The sequence below is a fragment of the Mesoplodon bidens genome (genome assembly GCF_964165515.1).
Source record: "Mesoplodon bidens genome assembly, chromosome: 12".
NCBI lineage: Eukaryota > Metazoa > Chordata > Mammalia > Artiodactyla > Ziphiidae > Mesoplodon > Mesoplodon bidens.
In genome coordinates, this window is record NC_138168.1 from 27177168 (window position 1) to 27200449 (window position 23282).

Here is a 23282-nt window from a genome sequence, read left to right on the forward strand (position 1 = left end):
GGATCAGTTATGATTCACTTTGTGAAGGGTTTGCCTTCAGTGTTATTACACACTTCCACTGGGTCAAAGAAACTCCCCAAAGCAAAGTATTAACTCAAAGAGGAGCAGTCATGCTAAGTCCCTGAGACAGTTCTTGCAAAACCTAATCTCTACTTCAGGAAAACTAAAAGGTCAAATTGGGAAAAAACCTTAGCTCCACTATAACAATCCTACCCAACACGTACTCCCGAGAGGGGCTAAATGTGATTCCCGAAATGACACAGAAATTTGGAAAATGTCTCTTCTTTCGAGACTGTTTAGAAATGCAAAGAACAGATCTATTTTTTAAAAGTGAAAATAAAAATATTTTTGAAAACAGCGGTATTTTTTGAGGGGAGACTAGTTCTGTTCATGACTATTTTATAGGTTGAATGGTTCTTCCTGTTCTTTTTTTTCCCTCCCCACCCACCCGAACCAGGGATAGAACCTGCGCCCCCTGCAGTGGACGCGCAGAGCCCTAAACACTGGACTGCCAAGGAAGCCCCGACTTTTCCTTTTCATCGATTCATTTAAAACTGCAAAGGTCTAAGGTAGACAAGTGATAAGGCCCGAACACAGGAAAGACACATGTGCTCTTGTTGGCAGCGTTTAGTTCCAAGAAGTGACTGTAAGTTCTCTTTGGGGACATTAGAGAGACAAAAGGAGATTTATCTGAAACCGACAGGTCCTTACACATATGCAAATGTCATAAACGCACACTCCCTTTAGTTAACGGTGAGGCTCCTCTTAAGGGAGAGATATAAAGAAAACAAAGACTCAAAGGCATTTGTCCTTTTCTGGAGACATCCTTGGCAAGGGAAATCATTACCCCGACGGACCCAGCGACTGGGCTTCTGCATCAGGGGTGCCTATGAATAATTTCAGGGAAAAAAAGAAAACCTCCTAAACGTTGTGATCAGACGGAAAGAAATGAGTGAGGAAAGAGAACGCACAGCCTTTCACTGTTCTCACGAAACCTCAGTCCTCTCAGGTCAGGGACACAGATGTGAGTCTGGCTCGGGGCACTGAGCCCAACCCTCCATCCCAAACCTGAGGGGATATAGTGTATTCAAACAGCAATCGTTTCCCATTCAAATTTCCTTTTTAATGACTTTTAGCTAAATTAAATCCTTTTAGAAGGTTTCTTTTTCCATGTTTGCCAGGCAGTAACAGAAGAGCGGGGACCGGGCTAGCCAGAAAACGAGGAAGTGACCACAGGGCACTTCTGTAGTTGGCACAGGAAGTTTTGGAATCTATTTTCAAAACATGCCCGATCTACAGTCTTCATGTGCTTCTCGCCAACCTCGCAGAGGCTGAATAAACCGCACGTGGCTCTGTGAAAACCCACCTCACCCTGGGTGGCATTTCTGCTGTCTGGTTGGGTTAACATCCCTGCTTCACTAGAGGCTAATAACCAGGGAATGCAGATGCGGGCGGAGGGCACTGGCATAATAAGGACCACACTTCATTTCCTCCTGTGTTTTTCGGAGAAGCAGCTCTCGGGAGGGACTTCTCACCGGAGGAAGGTCTGAGACACAGGTGGCGGTCTCAGGTTGGTTCCTTGTCGATCAGCAAGACCGTGCCAGATCATGACATAGACACCCTCAGATCTTTCCGGGGGCCTCTCATGTTACAGGGGAAGGGGGAGCATCTGAGGGCGTCTATTCTTTCTCTCCTTGGCCACGTGAGTCTTGCTCACGATGTGGCTGGCATGGCTCCTGCCTCCTCTCCCAGCATTGGGAAGACGCAGACAGAGCAGAGCCTTTGGGAATTTTTATCTAGAAAGTACTTTGCTTTCAGGGTGGACAGAAACCGCTACTGAACCCCGCTGTTCCTTAAAATGACTCTCACCTTTTGTGGGGAGCTTGGGAAATGACATATGAGTGACTGACAAGGGTGCTTCTTCAGTGACACTGGGACTGGGACAGATGATGAGCTGTCCATCACCTGCATCGAAATGAATGGACAAGGGATGGCTCCAGAGTCCCATCTGACAAGGAAACTTAAAGGTGCTGGGAAAGCACCTGTTTAGTGTGGATCTCTCTAGTTTCAACCATCAGTTTTGAAAGCGATTCTATATTTTCCTTCACCCTGAAGAGGCGAGGGGCAAGGATGAGGGTGAGGGGTATGGCATCCTTTCAAAGCAGCCAGAGGAGAAGGAGAGGGGGGCGGGAATCGGAAGCACCTGCTCACGCTCTCAGGCATTAGACTTACTGTCTTCACTAAGCACTTTGCCTCTGCTTGTTGAGTACTGAAATCTCGATCAAATTTCAAGTGCTTTCTAGGACAAAGTGGTTAATTTGGAATCGCCTGGAAGCCTCCTGCCTCTACGGATGAGGGAGACGGTCCCTTTACTGTAACCTTTAATCTTGACAAACAAGAACGATCTGGCAGTGGTGGGGGGCAGGGAGAGTCCAGATAAAGGACTGAGGGTGGATCACATGCTTGAATTTAGTCGGGTTCCCTACCTCCTGGCCCCTGTCCTGCACAGGACACGACTCACTGTCTGCTTCCGAGAACGATCCGGATTCGTCGCTGGAGTTGGTGCCGTAAGACTGCTCACATTTAATCTGGGGTCGGACTTGGTTGTACATTCCATCTCCCATCAGGCCTGGTTCCTGATGTTCTGTGGCCAGGAATCTGGCTCCCTGGGAACAGGGCGAGGAAGAGAACTCGCAGAGAGGCAGGCTGCAGGGCGAGCCCCCGCTCCCGTCCTCGGCGTACGAGTAGGAGGAACACGAGCTCGAAGTCCTAGTCCTGGTCTCCAACGGGGGCGAGCGAGGGCAGACTTTGATTGGCACCGGGCAGCTGGTGTTGGGCCGCATCCTTCCTGGCAAGTGTTCAGCCATCAGCCCACCGTGAGGGTAGGCCTGTGAGCTGGGGAGGGACTGGCCAGTCCCCACCCACAGGCCCTTTGGCACCGGCTCGGAGAGGTCTTTGTCCAAACCGCTGACCCCAGAATACGAGGACACCGCGGTGCTCACTTGGTCACAAGCGCTGGAGGAGAAGATGACACTTCTCCGGTCCAGCTCTCCTTCCTGTTTACAGAGCGCCTCCAACCCAGGCCCCTTGAGGGGCGACCCCACTGTGAAGCTGGATGCGTCCTTCTGGCCCATGTGGGGCTGTCCGTAATTCCCCGGGAAAGGGGCGTAGTCACTTTTAAGGTCACCCTGAGTGATCCCCTTGTCAAAAGGGCACGCGGAACTCCTGGCAAAGTGCTGCTGAGAGGTACCGGGCAGGCCGGACAACTCCACACTTTTTGTTAAGCTGAACAGAGACCTTAAGCAGGAGGGGGAGGACGCGCCCCTGGACCTCTCCAGGCAGGCGGCCCCGGCAGGGGGGGCGGGGGCAGGGGCGGGCGCGGGGGCGGGGCGGGGCTGTTTCCGGTCCATTTCCACGTCCCCGGCTCTGTCTCTGACGTCAGGCTCATCTCCAGACAGGCAGAGCGTGATGCTCTCTTCTTCGTTCTCTTCGCTGGGCGGCTCGCTTTTGATCTGCCCCATGGCAAGCCCCGGCTTGAGGCTGTTGCCCGAGTTCTCTTCACTGAATGTGCTTGCAAAACCTGAGGTACTGTGTGATGATGCGTTATAGACATTCTTGGTACATGCAAGCTGGTATTTCTTGTATCTGGGGTACTGCGTTAACGCGTCCTTTGCCGCGCTCTCCTTGGTGTCCGCGGGCACGTCGGACTCCGGCAGCAAAACTTCTTCCTTCTCCGCTACTGGGATGGCAGTGGCCTCAAAGCTGATGGGGTCTGGAAGCATCTGGTCCCTGGGGCAAGCCATCTTGGCCGTCTCCGAATCCATCGTCTCCTCCTCTTCCTCCTCTTCCTCTCCGGCGCTGTTCTCACGGTCCTCGTGCGGGCGCTGGCACGCACCGTCCTTCCGGCACACAAACAGGCCATCCTCGCTGTTCAGGAGCTGGGTCTGCAGGAAGCTGAAGCAGGAGTCCTCCAGGTTGTGCATGCGCAGGAACTCGGCACAGCGGATGACCTCGCGGATGTTTTCTCTGCTGAGTAACAGCTTGGCGGTGTAGGCGAACTGCAACAGCGGCCCAAACCCCCTGGCCGTGACCTGCAAAACAAACAGGGGAATTGCCGACCGTTACCATCAGCACTGCTATTGTCCCGAATCCCTCAACTGAAGCAAGATAACCAGACAGCGCTAATGTCCCAGGATAAAGACTGCAAAGGAGCAATTAATCTCGTCCTGGGTCAGCAGTGATTCTGCTTCCAGTAATTAGGGCCTGTCTCGGGCATGCCAGTGCTGTACTCATCACGACACACAGAACTGAAAATCATCAGGGTCAAGGCTAAACAAGATGACAGTGGCTTCAGTGTTTACACTAAGGAAATATCCTGGCAAAAATGCACGGTAACAATGGGAAGCCTATTAATTTCCCTCCCCATCCATCCTGTTGAGAGCCACTGTACGTCAGGAGTGCTGTGATACTTCTTACAGCTCATTCAGGCCAAAGAAAGCATTATAGTTTTCTTGTCAACTGCAGAACTAGCAATATGGCCCTGTTAGAAACCGGAAAGTCCACGGGGTTTTGAAAATAGTTTTTCCCTCACAAAGTTAAAAAGAGACGTTGAAAGCAACTCCTGTTTTTTGCTCATTCATCATGGTTGGTAGTTGAGATGCTCCAGTCATCACGTCATATCCCATCTTACAATGATACGAGTGATGACAGTCCAAAACAGCGTTCTCAAAAAGAAATTAACTCCTGGCCCCTAAAAAGGGTGGAGGGTGGTTAGAGCTAAACAAGCCGGCTGTCATTTAAATGGCTGAAGTTGCTGAATGGCACAGGACATGGGCAATTCCTTCCCTAATTATAAGCAGCAGCTTTGCCACGCAGCTGTCTTCTTTCCTGGTAAATCTTCAGGGGCTGAGCCTACTGTCATGTGCCGCTTGTCCATTACACATTTTCCACAGATTGGCAACGTGCCATTTATGCACAGCTTGTGTACACGCGCATGCCTGCACGCGCACACACGCTGAATGACTTAGACCATTAGAAATATGTTGCCTAAGGCCAGTTGTTCTTTCGAATGAAAATGGATTAAACTCGCTGGTGTTCAGGGCAGGCTTCCTTACCCTATACACAAACCCACGCATCCTCTACGTTCTTGCAAGCACTGCTGACCCTATAAGGGAGGGAGGGGAGGCAGGTCCATGAATCATGTGGACAAAACACATGAAAGCAGAGGTCATGGGGTCCTTGCTGGGAGCTACAGTAGCAGTGACTAAAAAACATCTGCTAGGGGAATAAGTGCAGAGCAAGATGAACCCACGGGCTTTGGAGCTGACTGCCACGTGGACTGAATTCAGAACAGCACACAGAACCCAAACTCCTGTGAGGACCTATATCTGCTGTTCAAGATTCAACACAGACATCAACTCTTCTGGGAGCCCTCTGCAAAGTTCTTAGCGAATGACACCATCCTCTCAGCCCCCATAGCCGAAGAAAGGAAACGCCCTGCCTTCCCCAAGGGAAGTGCTGATTTTATATCACTGCATTCTAAGGGAATGCCTAGTAAGGGAAATTTCTTAGATACATAGCTGAATGGAATTTTAATTGTTAATATTTTTGAAGTACTTTAAATACAATTCAAAAAAAATTTCTCCATCAGATACTGAGTCCTGAGATGTTTGGTTTAAAAAAAAAAAAAAAACCGGGGCTTCCCTGGTGGCGCAGTGGTTAAGAGTCCGCCTGCCGATGCAGGGGACACGGGTTCGTGCCCCGATCCCGGAAGATCCCACATGCCGCGGAGCGGCTGGGCCCGCGAGCCATGGCCGCGGAGCCTGTGTGTCCGGAGCCTGTGCTCCGCAACGGGAGAGGCCACAGCAGTGAGAGGCCCGCGTACAGCAAAAAAAAAAAAAAAAACCACAACAAAAACCCATGACTGCAAGACCCACGTTATAGTTCTACAAGGGCAATCATTGCCATCTCCCATGTATTGTACTTAATTGTGTCAGTTTCTACCAGTAGACAGCAAAGCTTCTTCAGATCAGGGATTGTTTCATTTCTCTTTGTAACCCTGCACCTAAGGAGGGTCTCTAAACATCTGATGAAAGCTTGTATATTACTGAATATGTCTGAAGTCTAACTGTGCCCCTAACATACAACTATAGTGTCCAGAAAGTGACAACACACTCTGCTTGGTGAGTACTGTCTCAAATTCCTTTTGGAGCAAGGCATTGTGTAAACCAACAAACTACACCAATTAATCAGTGGCAGGCAGGGGTGCTTATTTGTCACGTCCCCTAGCACCTATATTGAAAGGGAGTTCACCTGACCTACACTTTTGTTCTACTAAGCTGACATGGCAATAGATTCAGCAAATGTCTGTTTTATGTACTTTTCTCCCAGGAACCTATAAAAGGGAGTGTAAGGTAAGGAAGTGCATATTGATAAGTAACCAAAGAAGGTTGATGAGAATGTCACAGGACCCATTTCTTCACTGTAACACGGCTCCACCACAAAGAGAAAATGACAGAATCACGGCAGAGTTGACCCCTCCATCAGTAAGCATCTTCTCCGCTCCTAGGCCACCTGCCAATTGTAGAGTGGATAATACACATCTTGAGTTTTGGCAGATGCGCTCGTTATACGGGAAATCGGGGAAACTCATCTTGATGCTATTTATGTTTTTTTTATACAGTCCTCCTCACACTCTCATCCCCCTTTCTTTTTTATTTTGATGCGGTCTCAGTAAGCTGTACCACTATCCCCCGCTATGGCTGCTTTTAAAGAAAACTGCTAAAGAAGCTAAGGGACACTCTTGAGGATCACTAGAGCAGTCCTGGGCATCACCACTTGCCTCATGGCAGCAAGGAGCTGCAGAAAGCTTCTCCACTCAGGGCCAAGCTAATACTTAAATGTATGAGTGGGTCCAAGGATGCCAATAATCACAGTCTCCACATCCCAAATCAGTTCATTGATCCTCTGGGGGCTCAGGAGACATGATGAGCTTGAAATGATCATCACATGGTCATGAACGAGTCATGAATAAAAACAGGGTTGTAAAATGTCATTCAATCCCAGGTCAGAGAAAACGGTGTCCTCACCATGAAATTTCAGGAGTCCATAATTAGCTCTTCCCTCCTGCGAGTTTATTTATTTATTTACTTATTTATTTTTTGCGGTACGCAGGCCTCTCACTGTTGTGGCCTCTCCCGTTGCGGAGCACAGGCTCCGGACGCGCAGGCTCAGCGGCCATGGCTTACGGGCCCAGCTGCTCCGCGGCATGTGGGATCTTTCCGGACTGGGGCAACGAACCCGTGTCCCCTGCATCGGCAGGTGGACTCTCAACCACTGCGCCACCAGGGAAGCCCCCTCCTGCGAGTTTAAACCATGCTTCGTCATATTTAATTCTGCTAAATTTTGCTCAGCTTCTGCGCGCAGGGCTTTGTCTAGAGAGTCAGTTACTATTCACCAAGCTCCTGCTAGCGCCCAGCACCGTGCTAGCTGGTTCTCCTAACGCACTGGAAGGCAGGCATGATTGCCACTATTTTGTAGACAAGGAAACTGAGAAGCAAGGAGGTGAAGGAGTGCGTCCAAGGTCCTAGAGCTAGTAAGTAGAGAGTTGGGATTCCAACCTAAGTGCTATGGAAAATGGTTAAGTACAAGACTCAGCCCTGTGCTCAAGAAACCTACAATTGAGCTTTGAAGAGGAGATAAGAACAATAAGTTAATTTTCAGGAACCACGTAAATCAACAATGGTAAAGCAAGATGACACGTCACAAGATGACATGATTAGTTGTCAACTAAGAAATCCTGACCAGTTCAGAAGAGGAGACTGCTGAGGTCTGTGGGATCCCTTGATGCAGGGACTTGTAAGCAGGACACCTGGAGTGTACTGAATTGCCCCCAACTGGGTCCGATCGGGGTCAAGGGTTGCTTTGATACAATGGGTACCTTCTGAACTGCCACTGCTGTCCCTTCCAGGAACCAATCTCTGGTGCATTTCAGCCCAGTTGCAATAGCTCCAAATACACAAAACAGAAAGTGGGTGCCCATAACACATGCAGGCCGGTGTTAAAATAGGCAGCGGCTTTCTAAATATTGGTTTAGCCTCCATCTTGAGGAGCTGTCTTTCCATTTTGAGGAATCATTTAGGCTCACGTACTCAGAAAGCAAATATCCAGGTATCGGCGTGAACCTGCATGTTTATGAAACTGGGGCCACAAGCCTGCATTGTTATTGACTTTCTGTTTGTAACAAGTAAGGCTCTGATAATGGGAAAAATAAGAGGGGGTAGGAGGTGGAGAATCACCCACAAAACTAATGACCCATAACAATGTTATTTAAAAACGTAATGATCATCAAGTTACAGTGGAATGAAGTGATGAGAAATAGCAAGCCAGTCCCAGCTCACTGGTATTAATGGAGCTGTGTTCCACCGCTCTCAGGGAAGCAGACAGACCTAGGCTAAAAAATCACCGGTCAGGAATGGCCTAAAGGAATGATAAACAAATGCAAAATACAGTATTAGGGGCACCTGGGATAACAGTCTTGCATTTTGAACGGAATCTTTTGGTTGGATCATTCTGAGGAGTGTTTTTTTCATCACATGATGGTTCCATAATATGCAATATACATTGTGCTACAGATGAGACTGGCTCACATACTGGGCAGAATGGAGGGTGCCCTGGGGGACTAAGACCCGTGAGAGGTCAGGAAGTAATCCCGCCTTGCTATCTGGTTGCTCCCAAGGAGGCGGTGACCTCATCCAGCAGTTGGCACACGCAAGGCGAGTGGCTCTGACCTTTGGGTTTAGGGCCTGAAGGAAACAAGGTCAGACTACCAGACTCGTGCACTGTGGTGTGAGTCCACATGCCTCTCATGGGTTGAAAATCTGACCCACTGAAACTATGACCCTCCACCCTTTGTTCCCTTGGGTTCTGATGTATCATCTCTCTGCTGTGGGAGAAAGGAAGATGAAGTGATGAGAACGCAGCTGGCAGAGGGCATGCTTGGGTGCTGTTTGCAGAGCTGGGGAGCTCATTCCCTCAGGACGTGGTCCGCGTGCTGCTGGACAAAGTTCGTGAGAGGAAACTTCTAACAGTTTTGTCACTCTGGATTATTACAGGGATCAGGCATCTGGGCTTCAGGCATAAATGGAAAATAGGGTTTGGGAATTTTTGTAAGACTTGGAACAGCATTTTCTTCTCAAGCCATGGGATGAAGGTCTTCTCTGCTGGTTCTGGCAGTGTATATTCATGGCTGCAGCACTGAGGCCATCTACCCGAGCCTGATCTGACGGGTCAGGAGATCTGGGGACTGCGCCCCAGGAGAGGGGTGGCATGCTGCTCAAGGTCCCATAATCACAGCCTTACAAAACACGGAATCTTTTACTTTTAGCAACATCATGTCCCAATGGAGCTGGATCTCTCCTACACGGCTGGAGCAGGTGAGAGGAGGTAACAAAGCTATGCCGATGGGCTCCTGAAAACACTGACTTGGGTTGTATTTGCACAGCAAGGCACTTGTCAAATAAAGAAAACAGCACCAGTGACAACTCACTCCTCTCTTCCACCTCCACAGTGCACTGCATCCCATTCTGCAGGCTGAAGACTGACTTGGCGATGAGGCATCGCTTCCAATCTTAATTTTCTATAATTAATATCCATATTATCACTTGTTTCTCCCCAAAGCAGCATGCTCTATACGCATACTACATTCAGGATGTATTTGTTAAATTAACCTCACTATTTCAACAAAGCTTCTGGTTATTTTGGTACTAGTTTTAGTCAATGATAGAGCCAGACCAAACAACCTGTTTCCATTCCTAAAGGAACAATACAAAAACTAAAGCAAGTTGATTATATGTACAAGTATGTAATTTCATGCAGTGGGTTTTAAAAAAATTTGTGTTAGTGAATGTGGCTTAAAAGCATGAACTTAAGTGTCTTTTCTCCACTGTGCAGGCTTGAATTTGGGTTTGCAGCCACAATACAAAGTTCCTCTCCTTTTTGTAAATCTGTCCCTGAGATTCTCTATGTGATCATTCAGTCATTACTACTTTTTGTTTACTCATTCATTCACTCATTCATTCACCAACCATGTTCTGGGCACTGACCGTGCACTGTGTGATATCTGAGGGCACCAGCTTTCTTGGATTCCAATTCCAGCTCTATGATGTACCAGCTGGGTAACTTGGGCTTCTTAGTTAATCTTTCTGTGCTTCAGTTTCTCCAACTGTAAGACCAACACTGCCTGCCTTGTAGTAAAACCTATGGAATAGCTTCTAGCATTGAGGAACAGCTATTATTATTGCTGTTATTACAAAAATGAATAACATATAGTCTCCTTCTCCAAGGAACTAAGAGGGTGACCAGAGAGACAGATGTTCGACCCAAATGTCTACAACGTAATCTAAGTATGTAACAGGAATTTGCAGGGTGCTAAGGCAGGACCAAGCTGGGGGTAGTAACTCCTAAGGGCGTCAGCAGCGTAGCCTTCCTAGAAATGGTGACCTTTGCCCCAAGTGTTGAAGGCTGAGTTGAAGTTCATCAGAATAAGTCAAAGAAGGGCCTGGCTCACTCCCTCATCTCCTTCAGGCTCTTCCTCAAATGCTACTTTCTCAGTGAGGCCTTTCCTGGGCCTCTAATCACAACTGTCCTTCCAGCACCGGAACTGGCTACATGATTTGCAGGATCCAGTGCAAAGTGGAAAGGTGGTCCTCTTGCTCGGAGATGCAGAACTTGAAGATGATGACAGGGTCCTTCTGAGCAGGGGACCCTAGGCAATTGCATAGGTCGTAAGCCCTTGAATCTGGCCCTGTCAACACACATTTGCTACCTATGCCCTGCAGTTGAAATGGGTTCTGCTCCCTGAGCTCAGTGGGGTGATGGCATCCTAGGGTAGAGCCAGTGAACTCCAATTGAGTGAAACTCCACAGGCTAGCTGGCACAGCTACTGGGACCAGCAGTGTAGGTCAGCGGTGACTGGCAGGATCATGAGTATCTTGGGCTGAAATACACAGTCAGCCCACGAAGGTACTTTTTGGTTGGTGAAAAAAAAAGAAAATCATGTAGGTTAAGTGGACAAAGCCCTGCTTGAGTCTCTGTGATAGAGTCATCATCCCACACTTGAGTCAGTTCACAGATCCAGGAACTCTTGAGGAAGGGTCCTATAATAATCCAGGTTGCCGCTATGATTTCTTCTGTCACAAAGGTTTGCAGAAACATACATCTGGTAGTCTTCCTAAATCATGAACTATACAAACTTTTTTTTTTTTTTTTTTTGTGGTACGCGGGCCTCTCACTGTTGTGGCCTCTCCCGTTGCGGAGCACAGGCTCCGGACGCGCAGGCTCAGTGGCCATGGCTCACGGGCCCAGCCGCTCCACGGCATGTGGGATCTTCCCAGACCGGGGCACGAACCTGTGTCCCCTGCATGGGCAGGCGGACTCTCAACCACTGCGCCACCAGGGAAGCCCCGAGGCTGGGGGTTTTTAAACTTTGTTACCCAGGTTCCTTTGTCAGGTGATTTACTCTGCCAACAGGGGGCACTGGTGGGAGATCAGAGGTAGGAGGAAAGAAGCTGTGGTTCCCATTTCTTGTTCTCTTTCTCTGTCCTTACCTGGTAGGGTGTCTGGAAGTGGTGGTCTTCTCCCCAGGTGCAGCCCCTCCTGCAGGCTCAGAGGTCCCTTTTATCCCTCCAGCCCCGGGAGTGAGAGCTGCTTCTGTCCGTCATTAATCACTGGGTTAAGTCTCCTTCCACTTCCTGTTCTTTCAGTTTTCCAGCACCTGTGTAACCAATTCGCTGTCTTACACCCCCTCTATTTGAAACACCTGTCATGGTTTCTGTTTCCCTGACTCAATCCTCATCCATTTTACAGACAAGGAAGCCAAATGAGGCGAAGCCCAGAAAGCTCGGAAAGGTGAAGGGATCTTCCCAAAGTCACATGTCTGGTTAGCCAGGGCTTCAGCTCAAGCCTTCTGACTGCAGAGTTCAACTCTCCTGCTCCTTTCATACCAGTTGCTGTCTCTCTGAAGTAAACCAGAAAAGGAATGATATTTCATACTGCAAGTTTTACTGCACTCTCTAAAACATTCACTTTTATACAGCTCTATCCAAAGAAGTCTGGCCAACTGAATGTGGTACTTCCTGGGTAGGAAGAAGGGTGGATCTCACATTTGGTTCTATCGTTATTTACATTATTCAGATTCAGCGTCTAGATTTCTCCCAAAGAGTGAAGCTAAGTGCTAAGTCCCTTTCCTGCCTGGTGAAAGCTCATAAATCTAGGGAGCTCTTCTATCGCCTAGGAATTTGATAAATCAGCAGGCTAAGCTCAGCTTCATTTCTTGGAATCTGGAAGGCATCAAAGCAGAGACGCCTTTCTGGCGGGGAGCCATGTGGGACCAAAGCTTTGTTCCAAATGAGAAAGGCAGCCTGATAAAGCTGATGTTTAGGGGGCAAGTCACGTGGCCCCTGCCTGTGTCAGCTGGCTCAGAATTATCATGAGGCTACGTAACAGCCGAAACTGCCCCTGAGGTATTTGGTTGTCTCAGGTTGAAGCATTCATTATCATCTTTCCTGGGAACAGGCAACACCTTGGCCCTGTGGAACCTTCATTTCACCGGGGTGATTTTACCCCTCATCTCACTGCTTCATGTGTGGCCTTAATTACTTTCTCATTCAGCTACAGACGGTTATATTTCCAGGTAAGCGATGTGGGCAAAAGTCATATGTGATTCAAATATAAGGTACTGTATTCATATTTACTCTAAAAGCATACAAGGAAAACAGAAAAATCTCTCTTCTGAAAGATTATATAATGAAGCTCATGGAGTAATTTTTAAAAACTCAATTTCAGTATAACTGTAGATCTTAAAATAGGTATACAATAGTAGTAACTTTTTACGTTTTTCAGTGTAAAATGAAAGTGAAAAGCATCCCACTCACTGGTAATGAAGTAGTAAAACCTGCATCTAGATTTACAGTTTCATTTGAAAAACCACCTCCAACAGAAAATTATTTTTTAAAAGATTTTTTAAATTACCTATTTTCCACCTGAATGACCCTCTCCCCTCTTTCAGGAAATGAATGATCTTCGTAGACAAGAATTTTCTTGAGTCAAGGTTCGGTTTTACCTCCTAGACCCCTCTAGTCCTTTCAAACCAACCAGCAGCCGTTTGATGTTCAACCAGAAAACACAAACCAGTTTTTAAAGCTTCTAGTCTTGAGGAGTTCAGTTCCTCATCAGAGCCTGCTAATGCTTCTTCCTATTAAGCCAAAATTCCCATCCCTGAAACCTAACCAGTTACAAGCCCCTCTCCCCTCTGAAACATCTTGAGTTTGACTACGTCCCCAGCAGATACCTAGACTGAGTAAATGCTCCAGTCACTAGAACAGAGGACAGAACTGTCACCTACCTCCGTCTAGAGCCTATTTTCTATGAATGCAATGATTTATTTCATTGCCACTTGTTACCTATGGTGCTACCAATTACCATCTCTGTGCTTTTTGTTTCTAGCATGTGCTACTGATAAGCCACGTGTCCATTTTAATCTTGCAAAATTGATTTCTTGACCCAAGAGTGTATACTTGTCTAGATATTCAGAAACTGTTTTTTTATTATATAAACTGTTCTCCTTTTCATTTTTTTGGCTGTGCCACGTGGCATGCGGGATCTTAGTTCCCCTACCAGGGATCGAACCCGTACCCCCTGCAGTGGAAGTGTGGAGTCTTAACCACTGGACCGCCAGGGAAGTCCCTCTAGGCAAACTTTTTAAGATCCACTTTCTTCCTTTTTTTGAAAACTATAATGCCATTTCTTCATCTCCAGACTTCTGATGCTTTGCTGGGCTCCACAGTTTCTCAAAGATTTTGACCTTAACAAGTTGTACCATCATTATGTCTATTTTTTTTTTCTGTACTTTGGGAGCTTTACTTCCTCCAGACTGGGGGCTTAGGCGTTTTCTTCTACCTGGGGTTTCCATTTCTTTCTCCAAGTTTTTCTCAGTTTTCCATCTAATGAACATTCTCCATGACATACAATACAGAAGTAACTCAGGGCTCTTTGTCATCCTCAATACTAAATGCTCAGCCCCAAGGAGCAGCTGTTGGGTTTCCTCGTCTTCTTGCTCCACAGAGAACAATATACTTGTTTTCCTTATCTGTCCCTCTTTGAAAGGTCTCCACTCATTTTGGGTTTGGGTTTTCTTGATACTGTTTTTGTGGGTCCATATACCTTTTCATAGTCATTCATGTTTTTCTACCATTAAAAAAAAAAAAAGAAAATTGAGCTAAACAGAGAACTGCTGGCACCATTACCCTCCTTTGTTGAAACAAACAAGGTCCTCATCTGAACTTTGTTTTGGGCATTCATAGACCTCCTGAGTCATCTTTCCCTGCATATGCGTAATTTCTACATTTCTCTTATTTAAAAAAATCTCTCAAAAGGTCATGAACCCCCAAACTAGAAAACTCCTAAAAGAAAACATAGGGGAAAAGCTTCATAACACTGGATTTGGCAATGATTTCCTGGATATGACACCAAAAGCACAGGCAACAGAAGCAAATATAGACAAATGGGACTACATCAAGTTTAAAAACTTTTGTGCATCAAAGGACACAACAGGGCGAAAATGCAACTTACGGAATGGGAGAAAATATTTGTGAATCCTATATTTAATAAGGGGTTAATATCCAGAATATGTAAAGAACTCCTATAACTCAACAACAACAAAATAATCAAATAATCTGATTTTTAAAAAAGGCAAAAGACTTGAATAGGTATTTTTCCAAAGGCGATATATAAATTGCCAACAAGCTTATGAAAGATGCTCAACATCACTAATCATCAGAGAAATACAAATCAAAACCACAATAAGATGTCACCTCATACTCACTAGGATGGCTACTATCAAAAAAGGAGAAAATAAGTATTGGCAAAGATGTGGAGAAATCTGGAAGCCTTGTGTGGAGTTGGTGGGATTGTAAAATGGTGCAATTGCTTTGGAAGAAGAGTACGAACATTCCTCAAAAGATTAAAAATAGAACTACCATTTGATCCAGCAATCCCACTTCTGGGTATATATCCAAAAGAATGAAAAGCAGGAGGTATTGTACACACCCATGTTCATAGCAGCACTGTTTACAGTAGCCAAGAAATGGAAGCAACCCACATGTCCATTAGTGGATGAATGGATAAACAAAATGTGGTATATATATACAATGGAATACTGTGCAGCCTTAAAAAGGAAGGAAATCCTGTCACATGCTACAATATGGATAAACCTTGAGGTCATTATACTAAGTGAAGTAAGCCACTCACAAAAAGGCAAATACTGCATGATTCCACTTATATGAGGTACCTAAAGTAGTCAAATTCATAGATACAGAAAGTAGAATGGTGGTGACCAGGGGCTGGGGTCAGAGGGAAAGGGAGGTGGTCCTTTAATGGGTATAGAGTTTCAGATTTGCAGGGTTATGAGTTCTGGAGATCTGTTTCATAACAATGTGACTATGTTTAAAGTAAGATGAATGTTTGATGGACAATAGTATAGGACACTTAAAAATGGTTAAGATGGTAAATTCATGTTGTGCTTTTTTTTTTTTTTTTCCTGCGGTACGCGGGCCTCTCACTGCTGTGGCCTCTCCCGTTGCGGAGCCCAGGCTCCGGACGCGCAGGCTCAGTGGCCATGGCTCACGGGCCCAGCCACTCTGCGGCATGTGGGATCTTCCCGGACTGGGGCACCAACCCGCGTCCCCTGCATCGGCAGGCGGACTCTCAACCACTGCGCCACCAGAGAAGCCCCCATATTGTGCTTTTTAAAATCACAATAAAAAGGTCTTGAAATATTTTGGACTGTGCAAAATCTCCTCTTTGATGGTCATGTTCTCTAAAATGATATGGTCTCTTCTAAGGTTTCTCTCATGTATACTCGTCAGTTCCTTTTAGTCAGTATTAGGACCAGAATAGCAATTCTAGTCTCAAACTCTCTACCCTCTTAAAGGTGAAACTGCCAATAAGGCACATCAATGATCACTCAGGTATTCTTTCTATTAGTTGAAGAGAATTCTGATAGCTATTTATATAGTTGAAGTTCTGTATCATGCCTCTCCTTTGCCCTAATCTTGTAAATGGGAATTGGAACATGGAGCTGGTAATTGCTCTGACTGTATAACCCATAAAGAACTCCTACTACAGTATCAGTTTTGTTTCTCTCTTTTCTAATCTCTTCCTAGTACTCTTTTGAAGGCTCCTGCCCTCATGTTTCTTGACTTGCTTACAGAACTTCTGGATAGATGGTGCTGCTCTGCTTTTCTTCCCAGTTGGTGACACTTTTAATTTGAATATGGCATTCCTTCTCAGCCATATCTCGATGTGACGCCCTTTTGCTCGCCAGGTTACCTGGGTTACCTAAGAAATTCTATTTATCACCCTGGCAACAATCCCCAATTCAATTTAATTACTCCTGTTTCACCCACTGATGGACATTGGAAACTGTAAATATTGCTTCTGCCTTCCCCTTCTCCTTGGTTTCTCCAACGATTCACCAAAGACTTCTCACTTTCACATCGATGTCAAACCTGCTTGCTTCTGTGATAATTGGTGTCATGTCGTTTCCCTCCCCTCCCCCCTTTCAGTTTAAAGTACGAGACTTCTGTGCTGTGGGTTCTCCATAACTATTGATTGGACTGAATAGAGCTAACCCTAGTCATGGCTGCCGGGGCAAGCAGAGGATTTGAGTCCTTCTTCCACATGACAATCCAGCGCATATTTGAAGACGTCTGTCGTGCCTGGTTAGGGAATCTTCTTTTCCTTCAAGAACTAAAGTCACATTTTCCATCTGAAATGAAAACTGAAGAACTGACAGATCACACATCTCTTAGGGAAAATGTTATTTTCTTCTTGACCTCTGGAGGCAAGTGGGTTTATTTTTTATTTATTTATTTAAAATTTATTTTTGGCTGCATTGGGTCTTTGTTGCTGCGTGCGGGCTTTCTCTAGTTGCAGAGACCGGGGGCTACTCTTCTTGAGGTGCGGTGGCTTCTCACTCTGGTGGCTTCTCTTGTTGCGGAGCACGGGCTCTAGGCGCGCGGGCTTCACTAGTTGTGGCTTGGAGGCTCTAGAGCGCAGGCTCAGTAGTTGTAGCGCACGGGCTTAGCTGCTCTGCAGCGTGTGGGATCTTCCCTGACCAGGGCTCGAACCCATGTTCCCTGCATTGGCAGGCAGATTCTCAACCACTGCGCCACCAGGGAAGTCCAGCAAGTGGGTTTACATTCCACTAATACCCCAATCGCCAAGAGGACTCTGTGCCACCAAGGGAGGATCACTGGTCTTTAGCGGGGAAAGTAATCTGACCCTGACAACTTGGGCAACTCTGCTGCCATTTCCCCTTTCATTTGCAAAACAGGAATAAATAAAGAGGGACATGCTGAAGAAATTCACATAATACATTTGAAAGGCTTTTGAGACACAAACACTAAAACTTCTAAAAAGATGTGTATCATCCTTTCAAGCAGAGCTTTTCCATTTGCAGTGGAAGTGGGTGTTACCGTGGCTCACAGAAGGAACAAAGCTACAGATTTTGCCTTATGGGTATGGTATCCAACAGCAATAAAAGTATTTCTACCGTCTTTAGTTTCCTTCATCTCAGTCTTTTACTAACCACCCTAAAACAGAAGTCAAGGCATGCTGACTGGGTTATCCAAGGCTGTACAGTAAGCCGGGGTAAATGCATATATGGAAACCAGACGTTTTGCCAAAGGGACTGTATACTTCTGATTTCCACTCCCCTCTCCTGTTTCCACAGTGGGCTCTGCCAATGGGGAAGAGTCAATGCTGATGCAATGCAGGCACCATCTGTGCTCTGTGGGGACTTAAACAACGGCCATCGACACAAAGCTTCCCTACGTGAGCTGGACAACGGCTGCCCTGGAGCCGAAGGACTCACAGACGCAACACACAGCTCTGTAGAAATCAGGGCTGCAGGAATCGTTAGGACACAATACCCACGCTCCTGGATGTGAGCATGAAGTCAAGTTTGTCACTCAGCCACTTCCTCTCCTTTCCCCCTATTTCTCATCTTTTCTATGTGTGATTCCCGACGTCAAGGGAGGGAATGAAGAGCAAGCCGATTCCATCCATCAGCGTGGCCAGGGCTGCCGTTTTTGCCTGGATCTGCTGGGCTCTGGCCCTGTAGCCTTCCACAGCCCTCCCTGGGACATTAGGGCGCCAGACTTGCAAATGACATCAAGGGGACAGGGAGCAAGCCTTGCTGAGAAGGGCAGCGTGCCAGGACTTGAGACTTCTGGGGCATGAAGGCAGGGGCCTGTTTTGGACAGTGGTGTCATCTCTGGTAGCACTGCTGATGCAGGTGAGACAGAATTTCCACCAATGACTGGGTGGCTGTATCCAGTTTCTGTGGGGCTGAAACACACTTTTTATGGTAATTCAGGGGATGGTGAGAAAAGGAAATAAGTCACAGGTGCATCCAAAATGCACCTTGGAGGCTGTTCTGCGCCACCTATTTTGAATGTGGCTTGGAACTGTTAACGAAAGATCTCTTTACTTACAGCTCCTAACTAGGGAAACACCTTTTCTGCTATAAATAAAGATAACCAAGCATCCTGAAAACAAACTTTTGATTTTTGACAAACACCAACTCTCAAGAACAAAACAAGGTGTTTTGTTTTGGGTGAATCAAAGTAATTCCGAATATACTTTTAAGGATGCGAGTTGGGGCTTCCCTGGTGGTGCAGTTGTTGAGAGTCCGCCTGCCAATGCAGGGGACACGGGTTCGTGCCCCGGTCCGGGAAGATCCCACATGCCGCAGAGCGGCTGGGTCCGTGAGCCATGGCCGCTGGGCCTGTGCGTCCGGAGCCTGTGCTCCGCAGCGGGAGAGGCCACAACGGTGAGAGGCCCGCGTACCGCAAAAAAAAAAAAAAAAAAAAAAGATGCGAGTTAAGGCACCAACAATACTTGGGGGTGTTCTAGTATTTTGATGGAATTTTAGTCATCGAAGTTGCAAATCAGAAACCTAACAAACCATAATGCAAAACAAGCCCTCCAGTTTCCTCGCACTATTATAGTAGGAAATACTTGGCTCCTGGCAGGGAGGATCCTCCACAGCAGATTAGCAGCAGCCTTCCAGAGCAGCGGAGCTTTGAAAACCTCACCCAAGCTAGCAGGTGTCTGGACAGCACTGTCATTTCTTTCTTTCTTTTATTTTTTTAAAAATTTATTTATTTTATTTATTTTTGGCTGCGTTGGGTCTTCATTGCCGCGCGTGGGCTTTTTCTAGTTGCAACGAGCGGGGGCTACTCTTTGTTGCGGTGCGCGGGCTTCTCAAACTGGTGGCTTCTCTTTCTGCGGAGCATGGGCTCTAGGTGCACGGGCTTCAGTAGCTGTGGAACGCGGGCTCAGCAGTTGTGGCTCGCAGGCTCTAGAGCGCAGGCTCAGTAGTTGTGGCCACGGGCTTAGTTGCTCTATGGCATGTGGGGTCTTCCGGACCAGGGCTCGAACCCGTGTCCCCTGCGTTGGCAGGCGGATTCTTAACCACTAGCACTGTCATTTCTTTAACAAGCATAGGATCCCAGGGCTTAAGAATCTCTAGGTAGAGTCATCATTGTGGTAAAAATAGTGATACTCAAAGCAAAAGGGAAAACTAACACCACTTCTCCGCTCATGACCTCTCTCCTCTCTGTTGATACCATCTTTCCTCTCTCCTGCACCTTGATGACCTTTCTGGATCCTCAATCCCAGGGAGGCTGGAGGGTCTTTGGGTAAATGTTCCCGACATGGACTTTGTTTCCAGCAGCAATGCCCTGCTTTAGAAAGCAAACTATTTTTTTTTTTTTGGCCACGTGGCTTGTGGTATCTTAGTTCCCCAACCAGGGATCAAATCTGCACCCCCTGCATTGGAAGCACAGAGTTTTAACCACTGGACCACCAGTGAAGTCCCTACAGAGCAAACTTAATTCTCTTCCATCTTATCTTCCAGATTGACCCCCAACTGACCCCCCTTTCAGTCTCATCTCCAGTTATCCTCTTGAGCCAGACCGCCAGCCTTTCTCTGGCCTTCTAGCATTCGCTCAAGCTGTGCTCACTGCCTGGATGCATTCTTCACTTTGCTTTACTGATTCCAACTGTACCTGTGACATCTGTGGAGGACAGGGGAGGGGGGTGTCCATCAGCATGGAATGCAAGGCCAGGGGAAACCCTTGCAAAGGAGGTGGCAATTAAACTGGACACCTCCCACCCACCCACCTGGACAACAGCTACTGCCTATAGACCCCCAGACCTGGCATTCAATCACATGAGTGCTGTTTTGCATTGTTATCTGAATGTGGTGCCTTTTTAAAAAAATTTATTTTATTTACAATGTTGTGTTAATTTCTCCTGTACAGAAAAGTGATTCAGTTATACATACATATATTCTTTTTCATATTCTTTTCCATTATGGTTTATCGTAAGATATTGAATATTGTTCCCTGTGCTATAGAGTAGGATAGTAGTCGTAATAGTTTGCATCTGCTAATCCCAAACCCCCACTCCTTCCTCAGCCCCACTTCCTCCCTCTTGGCACCCACAAGTCTGTTCTTTATGTCTGTGAGTCTGTTTCTGTTTTGTAGATAAGGTCATTTATATGTCATATTTTAGATTCCATATATAAGTGATATCATATGGTATTTGTCTTTCTCTTTCTGACTTTCTCTGCTTAGTATGATAATCTCTAGGTCCATCTATGTTGCTGCTAATGTGTTGTGCCTGTCCTGATGAGAAATTCTTGGAGGTCTACTTTTCATGTGCCACCTGCATGTATTCTAATAAAGTCTCGCAAATATCTGCATTGTCAGGAAGAGTTTGTTACTTCTTCTCAGAAGGCATTAGCATTACACATTTCAAAAGAATTAACAAAAGGTCACATTTTCATGTCAATTAGATGATACAGTATTCACAAAAGGTTAAATGATAGGAAATCATTAGATCACAGAGCAGTGCTGGGGCCATGAGGATTTCTGTGTACATCCTAGGTGTCTCGCATAAACAAGATGTGAGTCAATAATCAATCCAAAAATATTTACTCAGGCATTTGCTGTGTTGGGTGCTGAGGTGAATTTGAAAGAAGCAAAAAATAGTCTTACCCTGGAGGAACTCAGGATGTATTGCAGAGAATACAACTATCCCATAGTTGCAGAGAATAATTAAATGTTAAACGATACACTGTTGAGACTCCTGGTACAACAGAAAGTGCGAGAAGAGGCATAGGTATGGGCTGTCTGATAGCACTAAGCTTGAATGCGAGCTGGCAGAGGACAGGAGAGCACACAACCCATACCCTCAAATACTGCGACCCTGACCTTGGCCAATGTAAAAAAACGGCCTCATGGCTGTCTAGGAAAGAATCTCGGATTTAACACCCTTGTCTGTTTGAGAGAAACCAGTGTCCTCCGATCCATTTGAATGAAACTTCAACTGGACCTCGTAAACGGGACGCCAAGGTAGAAACAGAAACGATCTGTTGGGAGAGGCTAATGGTGCTTAGAAAGCCACAGAGCACAACATTTGGGGTTTCAGAAGGGCACCCGTATACCATCTCTGTAGAAGCTGCAGGAGCTGGAAGCTGGTTTGAAAGTGAAGGCTGGGAGAGTTAAGTGGACGAGCAAAACTGTTTCTTCCTTAGCATGCTATGTGAGACTCACAGGATTTTACAGCTGCAGCACGGGGGCACTTCTAGATCAGCTTGAGAAAAAGCACAATCAAAATCCACTTTTATACTAAAGCAGGAAAAGTGACATAGCAGGGAAGATATTTCAGAAAGTTAAACAGGAAAAAAAAGAATATAAGGTAACGAAGTAAAATGGTGAAATGTCTAAGAAGCAACTGCAATAAGAAAAAGGAGCTGGGCGGGGTCAGCGTTCACAGGTAGTTCCAGGGGACACTGAGAGCCACGGAGGCCATGTGTGAAGTCCAGTGTCCCCCTTGAGGGTGTGCTGTCCTGCCAGCTCTGGGATGGGGTCTTGCGTTGCCCTATTCCCAGCTGTGCTCCTGAAGCAAAGCACTGCCCTCAGCCAGCTCCAAAGACTGTTCTAAATCCTTACTCTTGGTGGAAAGAGAATCCAGTTTGCCCCTCACCACAGTCACAGAGCGGACACCAGAACACTTTATCTGGCATTTGGAAGGAAAAGAATGTTAAAGGGGCTTTTATTGCACCTGACCAGATAATTAGGTAATTAGCACTGATGACTGATAGGGTACATCTACATGCATCTGTATATCTCTAGGGAGGCATATTTTCAAAAATGTACTATCAAGTGCTTTTCATTATAAATTTTTTTTTTTTTTCCTGGAGAGCATTTCATTTCTCAAAAAGGATGCCAGCCACGTTTCCTTTCCACACCAGTACGGCCCTTTTTCGCTTTGTCAAGCTGGACCGCAAACAGAGAAGAAGCAAAGCTGTTTCTAATCCCCCATGGATCTTACAACAAGCCCTGCAGCACGGGCTGGCTCCTTTCTCCCCGCCAGGCGCCCACCTTCGGGTCGGGGCGTTGGTGTCCTGGGAAGCACTGTTTAGGAACGTGGTCTTGCTGAAAAACAGAAAAGACCAGGAGAGGGAGCACAAGGACACAAGAGATGTACGGATTTGGGTCGCAGGGCAAGTCAGAGAAAGAGAACGCGGCAAGGGGAAGCCAGTTGCCTCAAAAAATGTACGTGGCATCTGAATGTTGTACTTTTTGGGCGGGAAAAGGGAATCTGGAACCTGTCACTTGTTCACCACACAGAAAACATTCTTAGCTGATCCTAATGAAAGAAAACTAAAAGGCCATTTAATTTGTTCTTCGTTCATCCTGGATGATAACATGACTCTATGCAACTGCTCACTCTGTAGTTGCTAGCCCACCACTAAGCCCGTGCGCAGGGCGGATTCATTCTGATTAGGCTTTTCCTCCTGCATGCTGAACTTCCTTCAGCTTTAAGAGGAAGAGTGGAGTAAATAGTCTAAGTGATTTGGTGCACTTTTACTTGTACAGTGTTCGTAACACTTTAGAGCTGGTACCTCCCCGGTTGTTTTAATTCACCTTCGCCGCTCAGTGATACGGGAGCACCTGCATCAATCAGGCCAGCGTGCAGCCTCACGTGGAGACCAGTGGGTCCCAGTTCCACCACAGTCTTAGCTGGAATAGGTGTGTGAGCTGAGGATTGTGTCACAAGACAAGGCAGTGAGACAAGGCAGTTCTCCCTACAGGGGTTCACAATATGGGAAGCTTCTGGTGACCACCTTGGCAACGTAGGGCACAGAC

General features: G+C 46.6%; 1 protein-coding gene across 2 annotated transcripts in view; it reads right to left on the reverse strand.

The window, feature by feature from the left end:
- BACH2 (BTB domain and CNC homolog 2) overlaps positions 1-23282 on the reverse strand; it is a gene marked incomplete at its 3' end in the record, with an annotated part of 350119 nt that overhangs the window by 15115 nt on the left and 311722 nt on the right. For both annotated transcript variants that reach the window (XM_081251311.1, XM_081251312.1), the window contains one exon: positions 2487-4091. In XM_081251311.1, the coding sequence (XP_081107437.1) occupies positions 2487-4091 (1605 nt within the window). The remainder of the gene's footprint in view (positions 1-2486; positions 4092-23282) is intronic.